The sequence below is a fragment of the Falco biarmicus genome, chromosome 5 (assembly GCF_023638135.1).
Source record: "Falco biarmicus isolate bFalBia1 chromosome 5, bFalBia1.pri, whole genome shotgun sequence".
NCBI classification, from domain to species: Eukaryota; Metazoa; Chordata; class Aves; order Falconiformes; family Falconidae; genus Falco; species Falco biarmicus.
In genome coordinates, this window is record NC_079292.1 from 90,279,041 (window position 1) to 90,294,068 (window position 15,028).

The 15,028-nt window shown below is 45.7% G+C and overlaps 1 protein-coding gene across 2 annotated transcripts in view; it reads left to right on the plus strand.

Annotated features, from left to right (window-relative positions):
- The window catches only part of SIDT1 (SID1 transmembrane family member 1), a 47,991-nt gene that overhangs the window by 15,613 nt on the left and 17,350 nt on the right, over positions 1–15,028 (plus strand). The window contains exons 2-10 of one of the 2 annotated variants that reach the window (XM_056339237.1): positions 2,598–2,719; positions 3,714–3,884; positions 4,077–4,122; positions 6,964–7,065; positions 8,233–8,316; positions 9,071–9,086; positions 10,343–10,414; positions 10,790–10,883; positions 12,568–12,611. In XM_056339237.1, the coding sequence (XP_056195212.1) occupies positions 2,598–2,719; positions 3,714–3,884; positions 4,077–4,122; positions 6,964–7,065; positions 8,233–8,316; positions 9,071–9,086; positions 10,343–10,414; positions 10,790–10,883; positions 12,568–12,611 (751 nt within the window). Of the gene's footprint in view, positions 1–2,597; positions 2,720–3,713; positions 3,885–4,076; positions 4,123–6,963; positions 7,066–8,232; positions 8,317–9,070; positions 9,165–10,342; positions 10,415–10,789; positions 10,884–12,567; positions 12,612–15,028 lie in introns of both variants that reach the window. The other variant, XM_056339236.1, reaches the window with a different exon arrangement.

Here is a 15,028-nt window from a genome sequence, read left to right on the forward strand (position 1 = left end):
TCGGAGCATGTGGGGTTTTTTGGCTGACTTTTTGTAAACAGTCTGAGAATTTCTGTTTATGCATTTTTCCTCTTAGAATCAACATTGAAAATAATTAAGTTTGCTGAAAGGGAAGATCTGAGGTGGGATGAAGAGGCACGCTCACATGTATGCAACTTTCCCTTCTGTGTCCGAAGCCTGGGCAAACAGTAAAAGTAGTACTTTCTTTTTTTTTTTTTAATATCGCTCAGCATCAGAATATACTTCAAATAGCCAGTCAGCTTCTCAGTTTGAGAATTTAGAAGAAGTAGAGATGCAAATTTTGAAGTCTTCCAGTGACTGCAGATGAATTGTACTAATTTAAAGTAAACCTGACTGTCTGCAGCATATGTATAACCTGCTACATGAGCTATGTTCTGTATTTGTGAAGTCAGTGCAGGAGAGAATGTCCCAAGGTCAGCTTTATTTCTGAGTAGTTGAGGATGCCTCACCCTGTAGTGCTATCTGCTGTGAGTCTCCCCATTGCATTGTGCTGATGTGTTGAGCCCTGGAGGGTTCGCAGAGCTGTCCAACTGGAGGCAGTGTGAATCGCTTCACCTGTGGAGATGGGCTTGCTTTAACTGTTTCATGAGGAAAAAAAAAAAAAAAAGGCTGCTGGACAGGTAGCTGGAGTGTGTCCTTTCTGCAACTACAGTTGGTTTCTCCATGGATGGAGAATGACTCCACGTGCCTGCAGAACTCTGGTTTGACCATCGTGTCTTCATGCTCCTTAAATCGGTTTTCTTGTTCAGTTCCAATGTTGCTTCACTTGAGTCCCTGTTCCTTGTCACAATGACTAGAGCAAACAGCTACAAACAAGCAGCAGCTTGTTCAGCCCTGTCCCTGTGTTTCCCAGTTATACCAATGTGTGCTGGCTCGGCTGCCCCAACCAAGCAGGGCAGCCACACAGACTAAGGAAGCCACGTAACCTTCCAGTGCTGTCTGGTAGTGGTGGCCTCCTGCGTTGATACCCTTCAGGTGTTACCTGTGAGTCTTGCTTTGTGATGGTGTTTTTCTTAACTTGGCTTTAGCACCCTACAGTGACATTTACTTGGAAACAAAATTGCATTTGTAGTTTTTGTGGTCAGAAGGAAAAGCTGGAAGGCATGCCAAAAGAGTATTACAAAGATTTAGAAACCAGAAGACAATGGAAAAAGATTCCAGTGTTTGCCCTTCTATCTCAAGGGGGTTTTAATTAAGGTATTTATGATGTTTTTTGCTGAAGACTTTATTTTTCAGGAAATGGTGGCTGTAGCCTCTGTATTATTGTGATGATGGCAGGAAAATTGATAATGACTGTGGCTTTCAAGAAGGTGTTTTGTTCCAGTAAACTGAACTCCCATGTGAGCCTAGAATCACTAAACAAGAATAAATAGGAAATTTTCTTTTAGATTTGTGATTGTAGATGCAAGTCCTTTCTCTGAACCCGGTGTCCCCGGTGTACACATAAGCTGCCATCTCAGATAGCTGTCCTTCTGCTACCTTGCTAACTCTATGTTTTTTCAGAAGGTAACACACCCCTTATACCCTCCAAGAACAGTAAAGGTAGAAAGTTGAAATATCTGTTAAGTCTTTCACTGATCTAGTGGGAGTCCATTCTAACCTTTCAAGATGTTGTGGGGTTAATATATGTATATCTTATCTACCTAATATGCTTTCATCAATTAAAGGCCTCTAATTGAGATGTACTGTCTCTTCTGGTGAATTATGCATTCTTGTACCCTGTTTTCTTGAGCAAAACGTGCAGCTTTGGAGAGGGACCTGAAGAGATGTTATTTTCAAATAGAAATGGTACCTCTTCCATCTGGTGCAGACTAACTGCTTGCTTGCTTCTCAAGGCAAGTAGTAAACTGAAAAGCATTCTACCCCACAGCCATCCTACCTCTGCAACAGTGTGGTGGCCAGATAATGTAAGGAGAAATTTCAGTTGCTGGCACAGTGGGCTGCATTAAAACCCTTGGTCACAAACCAAAGCAGCCTTCCTTGCCCAGTTGAGGGCAGTCAGCAGTGTATTCCTGTTCTGTTAGGTGGAGTATGTATGGTTTTTAGTCATCTCTGTGTCATTTACAGCAGAGCCAGGTACTAGCTGCTCACCTGCTTTTTCATCCCTAACTATTAATGTTGTCATCTTTGTGACTTCCCAGTAATGTTGATTTAGTTGAGTTCATAAGAGTCGAAGCAAGAAAATTCTCAGTTTTAGCCTTGGGTCTGTTTTGTGTGTGTGTTCTTAGTTTTATAACACAACTCAGGTTGCTCCCAATTGAGTAGATGGAAGCTACTGAATTATCTTCCTCTTAAGTCTGTTGCATTTGTCCGCTGTCTCTTGTCTGACAGGCACCCCTGACCTGGGGATGGGGCTGTGGTTCTGGGTTAGAGCAGCTGCAAGGAGGCACTTCTGTAAATGACCTCTGGATCTGAATAACCAGTCCAGTGACGAACATTGTTGATCTCCCTGTGGCTATTGCCAGAATCTAGATCAGACTGAGGAAGGGAGACAGACTTCTCCCACCTAGATTTGGAGCTGTCTTGTTTTTGTCTTTGACTAACACCTGTCTGTACTGCCATTTCTCTTCCCACAGGTAGATGCAGTGCGGGTATACGTGAACAGCAACTCTGAGAACCTCCAATACCCTGTCCTGTTTGTAGTTCGCCAACAGAAGGGAGTGCTGTCATGGCAGGTCCCATTAATTTTTCGAGGCCTGTAAGTGCTGGAATCTTTTCCTTGTAACACACTTGTCTGCCGGCTGTACCCATTATCAGCCTTCCTCAAGTGCTAGATCTTGCTGTTTGTGTAGACTGCAGGGCTTGGTTGCAAAGCATGCTTGCTCACTGGCAGCTGAATGTAGGAAGACCAGGATTTGATTGTTAACCTCTTACTTGGCAGCCTGCTCTTGTCTCTTAGTTTCTCAGGTATGTACGTGGAGTACCAGAAGCTTGTCTGCTGGGGAACTGCCTGTGTCACTAGTCAGTGAATCTACCACATGGCATTGTTGTCATTCCCACAGATGCTTGTGGTGTGTGCAAGTAGTTCTTGGGCTGTAGTTTGGAGCAAGGTTTGAGCAGGCTCTGGCAAGAGCACCCTAACTGCTGTGTTACAGTGCATTTGGGGAATAAGAGGCTCTCCTCTGTTTCTCACCCTGGGTACACCTAAGTTGATCCTATTCTGGGGTGGGTGGGTGGTTGTTTTGGGGGTGCTTTCTTTGTAAAAGTGATACCACTTTGTATCTTCAGCAACCTTGGAGCACGTTAGGCTGCAAGTACTGAGAATCTGCAGGCATCTTAGACCATCTGAGATGTGAAGCTTCATCCTGTGACTGAAATCCTGGTGCTGGGCAGCAGATACCCTGCAGTGTCTTGCCTGATGTAGGGGATGGTCAGAGCAGCAGTTCTGGGCTGTTGTTGCTCCATCTGCCTCCAGCAAATGGCAGATGTGTTAGATCTGCAGATGGCACAGGCAGCCTCGAGGGAGTGAAGTGTTGGGGATGGCCAGTCCCATGTGCAGGCTGCAAGAGGCGACAGAGGTGGAGTTTGAGCTCTGAATACAATAGTGAATGATCTTGGCCTTTCAGCTTACTATTTCAGTTGTGCAAGCAGAGGAAAAATAATGCCATTCTTAGAACTAACAAAAACTTTTTAACTGCTATCTCTCTTTTTCCATCCAACTTTCCCTTCCCTCCTTCCCCCGGCTGTTGTAGCTATCAGAAGACCTACAATTACCAAGAAGTGAGTCGGACCCTCTGTCCCTCTGAGCCAACAGCTGAAATGGGACCCTCTGACCAGGTTATATTTGTGGACGTCGCTTCCATGGCACCATTTAATATTGCGTATGAGCTGCTAGTCACCAGGCTGGAGAACTTCCAACTTGAGTAAGCTGGGGTGTGAGAATACAAAAGTAATTTCTTCATGTATCTGTTATACAGGGATTTGGTCCATCTGCCTACTCTTCCCTTCTTTTTCTTTCCCAGAATTTTTTTTTCTTTTGCTTAATCTGAAGGTATACTGTGCATATTCCAGCTCTGAATGTTTTAGGCTTCAACATGCTGGCATTTCTTTTCTAGGACCAACAAAGCCTTTAACTTCACTGCCAGCCCTTCCCAGCCCCAGGTAAGGAGGAGTCCTGTGTGGTGTTGCTTGTATGTCTTGCCAACATCCAAATGATTGACTTGATCCTTAGTTACAGGTAACAGAAACCTTACATTACTAGGTTGTTCCCCCTCTTAGAGTGCAGGGATACTTCCTTACTGTTGAATTTTCTGTGGATATAGTCAAGAAGTAGCAGTGCCTCAGCCCCTCTAGGGGTACATTTAGGGTCCTCCTGTAAAGCAATTAAGCGAACCAAACCCCATGATCAGAATAAATGAATGGTATCTGCAATTCAGAAAATTACAGAGATCATCAGACTGCTACACTTCATGGGAAGTGAGATGGTGTGCACCGGTGTCCTGTTCCAGCTAGTGCTGGTGCAGTTGCCCAAGTGTGACTTGGCAAGCTGTAGTCTTCACTGGAGTAAAATAAATACATAAATAAATAAGCTGTAAAGGTACAGCAGAACTCAAACCGCTATTCCTTGCTCAGGGCAGCAAGTCAAGTTGCGAGGTGATAAATGAAATGCCTGATAAGTCTGGTGGTTATTTCAGAAGAGAGCACACGTGTACAGCACATCCAGCTGAGCAGCCTTGTTTAGAGCTCTGCAGGTACTACAAGTCCTCTCGAATAAAAATCCTGTTGGCAGTAACTATAGTGATACAGGAGCTCATAGAGCTGGGAAAGTATGCAATTTACACAGGCTGTCTGGTACTCCATTTTTATTGTTGTTATCACTGTTAGTAACACCACTTAATTTCACGTTCCCTATTACCAGACATCTCAGCTAATCTTTTCTGCTGTCAAATGTCTTAAGCTGTTTTGCAGATACATGCAGTATTTTATACTATAGAAGCATAGGGAATGGTGGTGGCTCTTTATAAACCCTCGTTACTTTGGATCTTGTAATTTGAATGTAGAGTGTTTAGGATCTGGCATGGAATTAACTTTGTGACTTTGGTCTGTTACTTGTCACAATTAATAATATGAGATTGGTGACTTTTAGTTACAGACCAGATGTAGAGAGTAGAAGATGAATGAGTGATTCTTAATTGGTATAATGCTGAGGGTTTTGTAAATCAAAGTATTAAGTAGTCGGGCTGAGGGGAGGAATAGAAAGAAAAAAAAAAAAGGGCAATTCAAAACCTAGATGGGTGTTGGAATAGCCCTAAGACTGGAAAAAGACAAGCATAAAAACTGCAGGAGTTGTTGTCTGGAACCTAGCTTATGCCTGGGGGCAAAAGGAGAAATTAGATATGCTCATATAGGTCAGGAGTGCTGTCTGAATGTGTTTATACCACTCACAATCTGTGCAGCAAGAGAACTGTAGGTCTCAATACCCCTCGTGTTATTTCTGCACCCTGATATAAGCATGGCTTAAAAAGAAAATGATAGAAGGGTCCTCATGGGTGACTTCCTTAAGGACCTAAAGCTTTCCAAGGGTAGTGCACCTGGAAAACCAAGTAGCTGACTGCCAGTGTCCTTGCTTGGCAGAGATAAAACATGCTCAGGTGAAGAAACCGGCTTGGTGAGTTTTCAGTTTGTAAGGACTCGCAGTTGGAGCCAGCGCTTCCTCAGCAGTGAAGGGACCCTGCCTGGGGAGGGGTGGTGGGAAGAAATGCTTTAGTAGAATAGGGACGAACTTGGAAGAGGCTTGGGTGACTTCTTGCTTGCCCCTGCCCTGGCAGGTGGGGGCTCCACTTGCTGGGAAGGGGATGGGGGAAACGAAACAGGAAACAGCTGGCCCTTGCTCTGCACTAAGGCTTCTGTGACTTAGAGGGAGCTTGCCAGCTGGGAATGTCTCTGGTTAGGGTTTTGGAGCAGCAGCTGCAGTAGCCTCTGAGGTGACAGTAAGGGAGGAAGGTGGCTGGTGGCAGTCCTCAGCCTTGTGTCCCCTCTGAGGTGGGGTGAGGTGCCCACCAGCCCCTTGCAGTAGCTGTGAGCCTGAGCTCTCAGGGTCTGCACCCAAGTGGGACAATGGGAGCCCTTGCAACAAGCCTGCCTGTAAGGGCAGGCGCAGAAACCTTACTTCTGCAGCAGCTGGCTGGTAAAGTATATTAAACTTTTACTGGAAAAATGTGTAAATAATCGCGTTGCCTGGGACATCTCTTCCCAAATCTGAAAAGGCCTTTGCTGGGACATGGAAGGGCATTTCCTGACCCCACAGTGACCCTGCAGGCTGTGCTGTGGGCCTGCTCAAAGCATGGAAGCACAAGAAACACTATTCCTTGCCCCCAGAGGAAAAGTAGGAATATTGGCAGATGTTAGTCTCTCCCAATTTATTTCAGAGCTATAGCTGAATTATTTTCAAAGCCGAAGTGAGAAAATCCTCAGTACCCTTTGGCCTCAAACCCCTAAATTCTACAACAAATATCAGGCATTTATTTATGAAACACTTAACAGAGTTGCAACCATTTTACCCAGTACATTTCATAGTCTGTCTTTGAGGCAGCCCATCTGAGATAAACTCCATTATACGTTCCATATATAATGTACAGCCAGCAGTATGGAAACATCTGGAAGTTGCTCAAAGCAACATAAAATGGAGTAAGATATAAAATGAAGTCACTTTAGCTTGATCAGGTGGAAAAAAGCTTAAGGGGCAGCAGAAGCTATGCTATGTCTTGCATGTTGAAGATGTCTGTCTAACAGTGTGCTGTGCAAAGGGGAGAATTGTCTGTAGATGTTTAATCTGCTTTTCTGTAATGTAAGGTCCTAATATTTGAAATCTGAATTTTTGTGAAAGCTCCTCACATCCAACCCTGAAGCCCAGCTTGGGCTGTGCAGGTACCTTAGGGAAGTTCTGAATCTACTGGGTGTGATTTCTGGACCATAACTCTCAGCACTCTGCTTTCTCCTCAGTATTTTCTGTACAAATTTCCTCAGGATGTTGATTCAGTCATTATTAAAGTGGTGTCTGATGCAGTCTACCCATGCTCGGTTGTCTCCGTCCAGGATATTGTGGTAAGTCTGAGCCAAGGAGGGCAAGGAGCTGCCTGGTGGAGCTCTGTGTCCTGCTGTGAGGGGATCTGTGCCCTGACAGGGAGAAAAGCCCTAGGAAGGGCTTCACCCTAGTGTGGTGGTGGTGGTGAGGGGAGCCCCTGTGAAAATTCTGTGGGAAGGAGGCAAAGACAGATGCTGAGTTCAAGCAGCTTGTACAGAGAATTCTGTTGCAAATAGGTGAACAATCTGTTCCTCTCCAACCTCTCCGTAGGGTATTTGTTGTGTTCCCCTTGTGAGGTTTAATTCCCTGCTGCCTTGTGACATGGGTCTGTCTCTCCATGGAGCGGTGTTGCATGGGATGCTGATGGATGAGGGAGGGGACAGTGCAGTTCCCTTGACTCTTCCCTGGCTCAAGCCAGCATTGGGAGTTTCAGATTTCCAGACGGTGAGGTCTCTCCTTACCAGTTGGATTCCTTTCTTATGCAATTGTTCATCCCCTTTCCTGGGAAGAGAACAGCTGTTCCATGCCATGGAGCTTGGCTGTTGCTTGCAGCTGGGAAATAGCATATCTATCCTCCTTCCCCATCTCCCTGAATGATGCAGGGTCCTGCAGTGTATGAGCAGCAAGGTGGTGACAGAGGTGCAAGATGCCTTGGCTGCTGGCTCTGAAGTTCTGGCAGTCGCCTTTAATACCTGGGGTGAGGAGAGAAATGGATAACATCAACTCATGCCCACATCCCTGTGTTTGAATGGTAGAAGGGCAGGAGGGGAGACTGTGACAGGTGATTTTCAACCTATCAGGTGTTAAGAGTAGTGGGAGAGTAAAACGAGGGTAAGCACTTGGTGTATAGTACAGGCTGCAAAAGCATATGACACAACCAGTGTACAGCTGAGTGTATGCGCTGCCCTGTGGGAATGGTGGAGAGATCAATCTGGCTGAGTTCTCTTCTGGGATTAAACTGCATCCCTCTTGTGAGAATGCAGAGATCGCTGAGTGCAGGCAGGCCACAAGTGGTATCTTCAGAGCAGCTTTTCTAACTTCTGAATGGGTCTTGCTTGTTTTGTTCCCTTTGTCACCTCAAGTGGGGCCTTTTTCTGCTGTTCTGCACTGTCTGTTCTCCTGCTGGCTCCCTTCAAAATTAGTTCAGATTTTGTTCCTGGTTTAACCCTTAGTTGTGTCTGTTTTAGTGCCCAGTGTATGACCTGGACCATAATGTGGAGTTCAATGGTGTTTACCAGTCTATGACTAAGCAAGCAGCCATAACCGTGCAGGTGAGATGCTGATTTTTGTCCCAGTGTTGCTTTTTCTCAGTGGCTTCTCCTATGCATTCCTAGTTGTCTTTTGTTGATGCTTGTATGGCTGTGAGCCTTTGCTTTTATTAGATCAACCGATAAGTGGAAGGAAGCGGTGCTACCTTTTACTACAAAACCTTGTTTACCTTTGTTTAGATAGGTGTGTTATGTCCTAGATACTGAGGTTCTAGATCAGAATGGCTCTAGCCAAGTGTCTTCTGTTCAAACCTTGGCTCTTCTACCACTGAGTGGTGGTAGTAGGGCCTTTATAATAATCAAAGCTGAGGCAGATGGTTTGCAGTAATTAAAGCAATATAAATTTTTTATTTAATTTATTTTAAAATTTAAATTATTTAAATCAGTATTTTAAATAAAACATTTAAAGTAACTAAGTGCATTAGTATTGGTTCATTTATTTTTAAAATTTAAATTATTTAATATTAAAAATAATTATTTAAAGTAACTAAATAAATGCGTTAGTACTGGTTTGTTTGTTCTGGGGCACTGCCATACTGATACTGGTGAACTCAGTCAGCTTATTGTCCGCAAGGATGAGGAGAGCATCCCCAGGAGCCAAGCTCTGTCCAGAATAGGCTGGTCTCTGTAAGGCTGGTGCCTGTGTAGCAACTAAAACCTGATCGCTGGCCTTTTGGAGCACTGCCTCTACTTTGCATTGGAGGGAGAGGCTCCTTCACATTTCATGGATTCTGTCTTCTTCCATCCTCCTGTGCAGAGAAAAGACTTCCCAGGTGAGCAGTTCTTTGTTGTGTTCGTCATCAAGCCGGAGGATTATGCCTGTGGGGGTTCTGTGCCTTCTTCCATTCATGGTAAGGCATGCTGGGAGGTGGATTTGGTTGCTGCGTCTAGCTGATGGAGCAGCAGGAGTGTCTTGTGGGGTGACATGGAATGCTCATATGGCTCTGTCTTATGCAGGTAGCTGTGAGGAAGAGTGAAGTAGTACATTTGATATTGTTGGGTAGATTAAAAGTCTTGTTCAGTCAAGGAGGTGACTGGCTTGCTGGCGTTATGTGATTTTTCAAAGGAGTTACTGGTGTCTTGGGAAATACTGGAGACATCCAGACAATGCTTCTTACAGCTTTCCAGTTGGTTGTTTCCCCCTCACCTCACCTCTGCTGCTGTATTATCCTCCTGCCTGCATGGAGGCCCAGATGGCTGTTCCTGCAGATAGCATCTTCTCCCACTGCTATCTTGGGATCTGTGACAGCCCTGGACTTGGGGGAACAGGAAAAATTAATAATTTTGAGAGAATAATTTTAAAAGAGATGTGTTCTAGTGCCTTTGCCAACTAGAAAATACTGTGTCTACTTCCTGGGCAGTGATAAAAGCAAAGCCTCTACCACTTGTGGTGGCTGTAACTGGAGTGGGGACATTCCTGTCCTCAAAGTCAGATGGCATCCTCCCTGCAGGAGAAGCAAGACTGCAACCAACAGATATACTGGGGTCTCCCAACAGCCCCCACCCCCTTACAATGTCCCCCCTAAAAAAAGAACTGTTACCTTCTGGGTGTCTTTCTCTCATCCTAAAGCTGTCAGCAGAGCTGTACTAGCAGGGTGTGCTAAGCCCTGCTGAAACATAGCAAGTTGCTAGCATGGCATGCTGCACAGAAACGTTTTGTCAGCAGAGCTTTGGTCAAAGGCAAAAAAGGGGTCCCCGTATCTGTAGTGAGAGAACCTGCCCTTGGGGAACTAGATGAATGAGAGACGAGGTGCCCTTGGGATTCAGACATCCAGATTTGAGCAATGTATGGAAGGCTCAAGCAGGATTTGTAGTCTGAAAACCAGGTTGTGGATAGGCAGGTTGGGGAAAACATATGGAAAAGGCTGTATATTGATAAGTTTGAGACGGGTTTAAAGCAAAATCACACACAGATTATAGTGAAAAGCCAGACCCTGGTGGTTTTGCAAGTGCAGAGAACTGAGATCAGGGCCAGAGATTATGAATGTGTGATTGTTTCTTTATTTACTGTGCACTTTGCATCTCACAGGGAATGTCAACCGTACCTGGAACCTGCAGCGAACAAAGAACCTTCAAGTGACGATTGTGCCCTCCATTAAAAGTCAGTGTCTTTGGGCAGAGCAATGCAACTTTACAGGGGGACTTGGCCCTTCTGCGTAGAATGGTATGGCAGGGTTGGTGCAGAAAACACCAGCAAAGAAGTCAAAACCAACTGGAGCCCTGATCCCTTCCAGGAGGTGCCGTGTGGCACAGAGTGGTCTCATGGGCACACCAACTAGCATTGGGGTGAAGAAATAAGGGGAGACCTTGCAACAGGTTCTGGCATTTCCTCTTGAAGAAAGCAGATAGGTTTTGAAGGGCTCTTTGGGGGTGGGCATTGGCAGCAGGTGGTGTTGGGAAGAGCAGGACAAGAGTGCTGGCTATGAGAGGGGCTGTCCCTGCTCTGTGAGCTGACTGATGCCTTGTCTTTTCTTAGAGTCTGTTTACGTCCAGGCTATGTTCTTCAGCTTCCTGAGTTTCCTCTCCTTTTACCTGGGCTCAGTGGTTGTTGCTTTTGTGCACTACATCAGGTGAGTCAAGGGTTTTACAAGAACAGCCTTTGTGTTTCTCATCATCCTCAGACATGTCTCTGTCTCACCCTGCATTACATCTGGGGCAAACGGGGCAGCAAGCATCTGAACAGAGCAGCCAAAGAAGTCTGTGACTGCCCAGTGGGCTCATACTGACCATAAGCCAGAAGACTTTTCTTCCTGTGCTAGGGGGGCTGTGGCAATGATGAAACCCTAAGGCTCTGCCATCTAGCTTTTGTAGTGCCCTACCCCTGAGTTTCCTTATATAAGACAGTGGGTAGCAGGTAGGAATTGTGATGGGACCACTCTGGGATATGGGGTGCCAGAGCACTGGGAAACCAAGGTACTTCCCAGAATGATGGACTGAGTACTGCCCTAAGTGCCAGTGACCCAAATAGGGCCTTGGAGTCCTGAGGGTGCTGGTTTCCTTTCTGAACTACTTCCCCTGTTGCAGACCTTGGTGTCTGGACTTGTGTTGAGGAGAATATCTGCATCTGAGGTGAATCTGGGCACAGCTACCATGACAGGTTGTTCTAGGGAGCAAAAGAAAAAAAAATAGGCAAAACTCTTTCCCAGCTGCCCTAGGCCCTACTGTTAGCTCACTGGAGGCAACCTTGAAGTCCTCTTGAGTGAGAGAAAGGACTGGAGGAGCAGGAAGGGGACAGTAGCCTAAAAGAGAGGTAAGATTTGCCCCTGTAGGGCAGCTAACAACTAGCACAGGGTGAGAGCCTTGGTGAGGCAGCTGCTCTTAAGGCAGTGGCGATGGTGGGGTTTGTGATCAGTCAGTGACTGCTGCCTGTGTAGGCAGTGATAACGGTTAAGTGAATCCTTTGTCCAAAGCATGGAGGCTTGAGAGGAGGGAGGCTCCTTCAACACTCTTTTATCAAAAAAAGATACAAAACTTTCATCAAATAGCAGGTTGGTTTTGTGGGAACAACACCTCTCGGCCAACTCCTCAGACAGAATGTGGCAAAAGAGTGTTCAGCTGCTTCAGAAGAGGGGATCTGAAGAGTTTGATGCTCTGAAACAAAATAATTTCAAGATGGGGGCATGGCTTAACTTAGACACATCCATGAAACAACATCTAATTGGAAAAATTCAACGAAGTTACTTAAGCCTATGTGCTCTTTTTTGCCGATGTTGTTTTTTGTTGTGTGGGCCATATGACTGTTTTATTTTTTTTCCCCCTTACCCTCCCCTGCTTGGCATTTGCATCGGAGAAGGTGGTATTGGCTTCTTAAGCGTCATGCTGATGTGTGCCTCTAGCTCCTGTTGACCTTTCAGTAGATTCTTATGCACTCGGTTCCCTGAGCAGGGGCGCTGGGTTTGGGAAGGTGGTCTGAGAGTCTCTTCCAACTCCCAGCTGAGCAGTGTAGGATGGGACAGTTGTTTGACTGGTTGTCCTGCCTCTGGTGGATAGCTGAAGGGGTAAAAAAATAGAAAAATCTCTGTTGCTCTGGAAATCAAGCAGTCGTGGCTGAGCCATGTCTAGTCCAAACAGTATTTTTCTTTTTTTGTTGTTGTTGTTTTTGTTTATTTTGTGGTTTAGTTTTGTTGGTTTCGTTTGGTTGGGTTTTTAGGCCTTGCACCATATTTACCTATTGATGTCCTAGATAAGCCTGCTGTGGCTGGCAGGTGATGGATTTTGTTGGCTATCTCAAAAGTGCTGTCTGTTCCTTTCCAGGGTTCAGAGGAAGGCTTTGGCTGACAGATTGAGTCCTGAGGACGGTAAGGTCCCTTTCCTGTTATGTGACAGTCTTAAGTGAACAGCACAGGTCCCAGGCCAGGCAAGGGACAGGCTGTCAGTCAAGTACCTTCTGTCCCTTCAAGCCTTCTTCCCTGTACGTGTACCACATATCTTCCATCAGCACCAGAGACTGTTAGAGCTTCCTCTCTGCCCTCACAAGAGAGGGTGTTTGAAGCAGGCTCCTCTGAGCCTGGTCCTCATCCCCAGCCTAAAGAGCTGGCTTTTAGAGGGGTGGAGGAAGCACAAGCTTTGACTAGACCTGGCTGCAAACTAGCGTGCTTGATGCGAGATCTGTCCATTTCTAAGCAAGGCACTTCGAGTTTGTTAGCTTTTGTGCTTTAAGATTTCCTCTGCCTGGTTTAAGCATGGTGTCTCCTATTTAATTTAAATTTTAATTTATTTTTAACTGGGACTTGTAGACAACCAACTGATTGAATGACTAATACAGTTAGGTAGTGTTGTTCGTGTTATTTACTTTGGTATTGGATTCAGTTTACTTTATGCTGCACCCACATTTCAACATACTGCAGATTTCTGTGTTATAAAAACATAGCTGCATCTAAGAGCCTATCCATGAGAGATGGAAATTTTTATCATGTGGATGGGTGTGCAGGGGCACTGGGAGTTTCTGCTTTCTGGAGAAGTGTGGGAGGCTGGCTGTTTCAGCCGTTTCATTTTGTTTAAATATTTAGTGCCTGCAAAGTAGTTCAAAGTATTGGTGATGATAAAGACATCATCATTTGTACCTCTTTCCTGGGGAGAGGGAGGACATTATACTTTGGCAGCATGCAAAGGTTCTTGGTGTGTTGTCATTCCCACCCCCCCACCACCCCCCTTTTCTTTTTTAATCACCAGCTTCTTCAGTCTCTCTGATCTGCTACATATTACCAGATAAGCATACTAGTATAACTGAGCAGTGATTAAAGGATCAGCAGTGGAACTTCATTGTGGCCTGGCATTACTTGGGTTAATATTTCTGCCAAGGACCTGGGGGCATTTGGATTCTCAGGAGTTGCTTCTTCAGCCACTGAGATCACATATGCATCCCTGCAGTAAGTGGAATGTGTGTGAAAGGTTTTCCTCACAACTGAATAATCAGGGGACTGTAATAATGTGCTTAAAAATATAACAATTTTAAGTCATTTGGAATGGATCCTGCTGTGAGACAACAGCAGGTCTTAGGGCCCTGGAGAAATGGGAAAGGCCTGTGTGTTGGGGAGTTTGGGGAAGCTGAAGGACCCTGGCCAAGGCAGGCTATGGAAGAGCTCCAGGGTGGTGACAAGGGATCACTGTCTAAGGCAAGGAGGCACAGTCTCAGCCAGGTGAGACCAGAAGCTCCAGGGAGTGCTGCTGGCGCTGCAGCTGAGGGTTCATGTGCCTGGAGGCAGCTTAGAAGCTGCTTTCCAAGCTGTGCTGGTAAGAGGTGGAAATCAAATTCTGGTGCTTGGGAGGTTCCCAAAGAAGCTGCAGGGCACAGATATTGTGCTTAGCGTGGACCTGGAGGGCAGAGAACTGTGTTCCTGGGCAAGGAGGATTGCTGAACAGCATCCCTGTGAAAGGACAGACGAGTGCAGTTCCTTCACAGCTTACAAGTTTCCTCCCAGAGGCACCTGCTCCTTCTGTGACCTGTCCTCTCCCTTATACTCTATGCCGCCTTCTCATGTGTGGCACTGCATGTCACAGCCATATCCTTTCCTCCTACCCACATGCTGTTTCTTTCTTTATTGTGTCTTTTTGGGGTGTGTGTCTGATGCCTATGAAATGGTAACTAGCATCTTCCATGTCCTCCAAATCACCAGGGCATGCCGGCTTTCTCTTAATTATTTTTTTTTCCTACTCTTCCCACCCACTGAAATTTCTCTTCCTCCAAAGTACCCCTAGGTCTTGCTGCCTTCATCACTTCTGTTTTCTTTCCCCTTCCCTACCAAGAAAGTGTGGATATAGGTGATGAGCAATCTCTCTGGCCTTTGTCTTTGAATATTGTGCAACTTCATCTGCCCTTTTACTCCTGTCACCCACTTTACGCCCAGATTCTGTGGTTAACTTTTTTATTTTTAATCCTGTGGCACACCTCCTATGCCACATCATCACTGTCTGGTGGAGGCCAGAGCTGGAGGAACCACACCCAGTGCAGTACATTTACTTTGCTGACTCACTTGCACACTGGGAAGTAGGACTGAAATTACTGGGTGAGCTGGGTCCGAAGCAGCTGTTAGAGACAGGGCAGAGTGTCTCTTCTCCCTGCCATCCCTGCTTTGTCCAGATTTAAATCTTCCCTTGGTTACTTGGGAGAGAAGGCTGACGGGTCACTTAAGAGCATAAAGCCTGGTCTAAAATAAGGAGGGAGTATCCCTGTGGGACAGTACAGATGGGAGTAGGAACTGTGCATGTGCCTTGG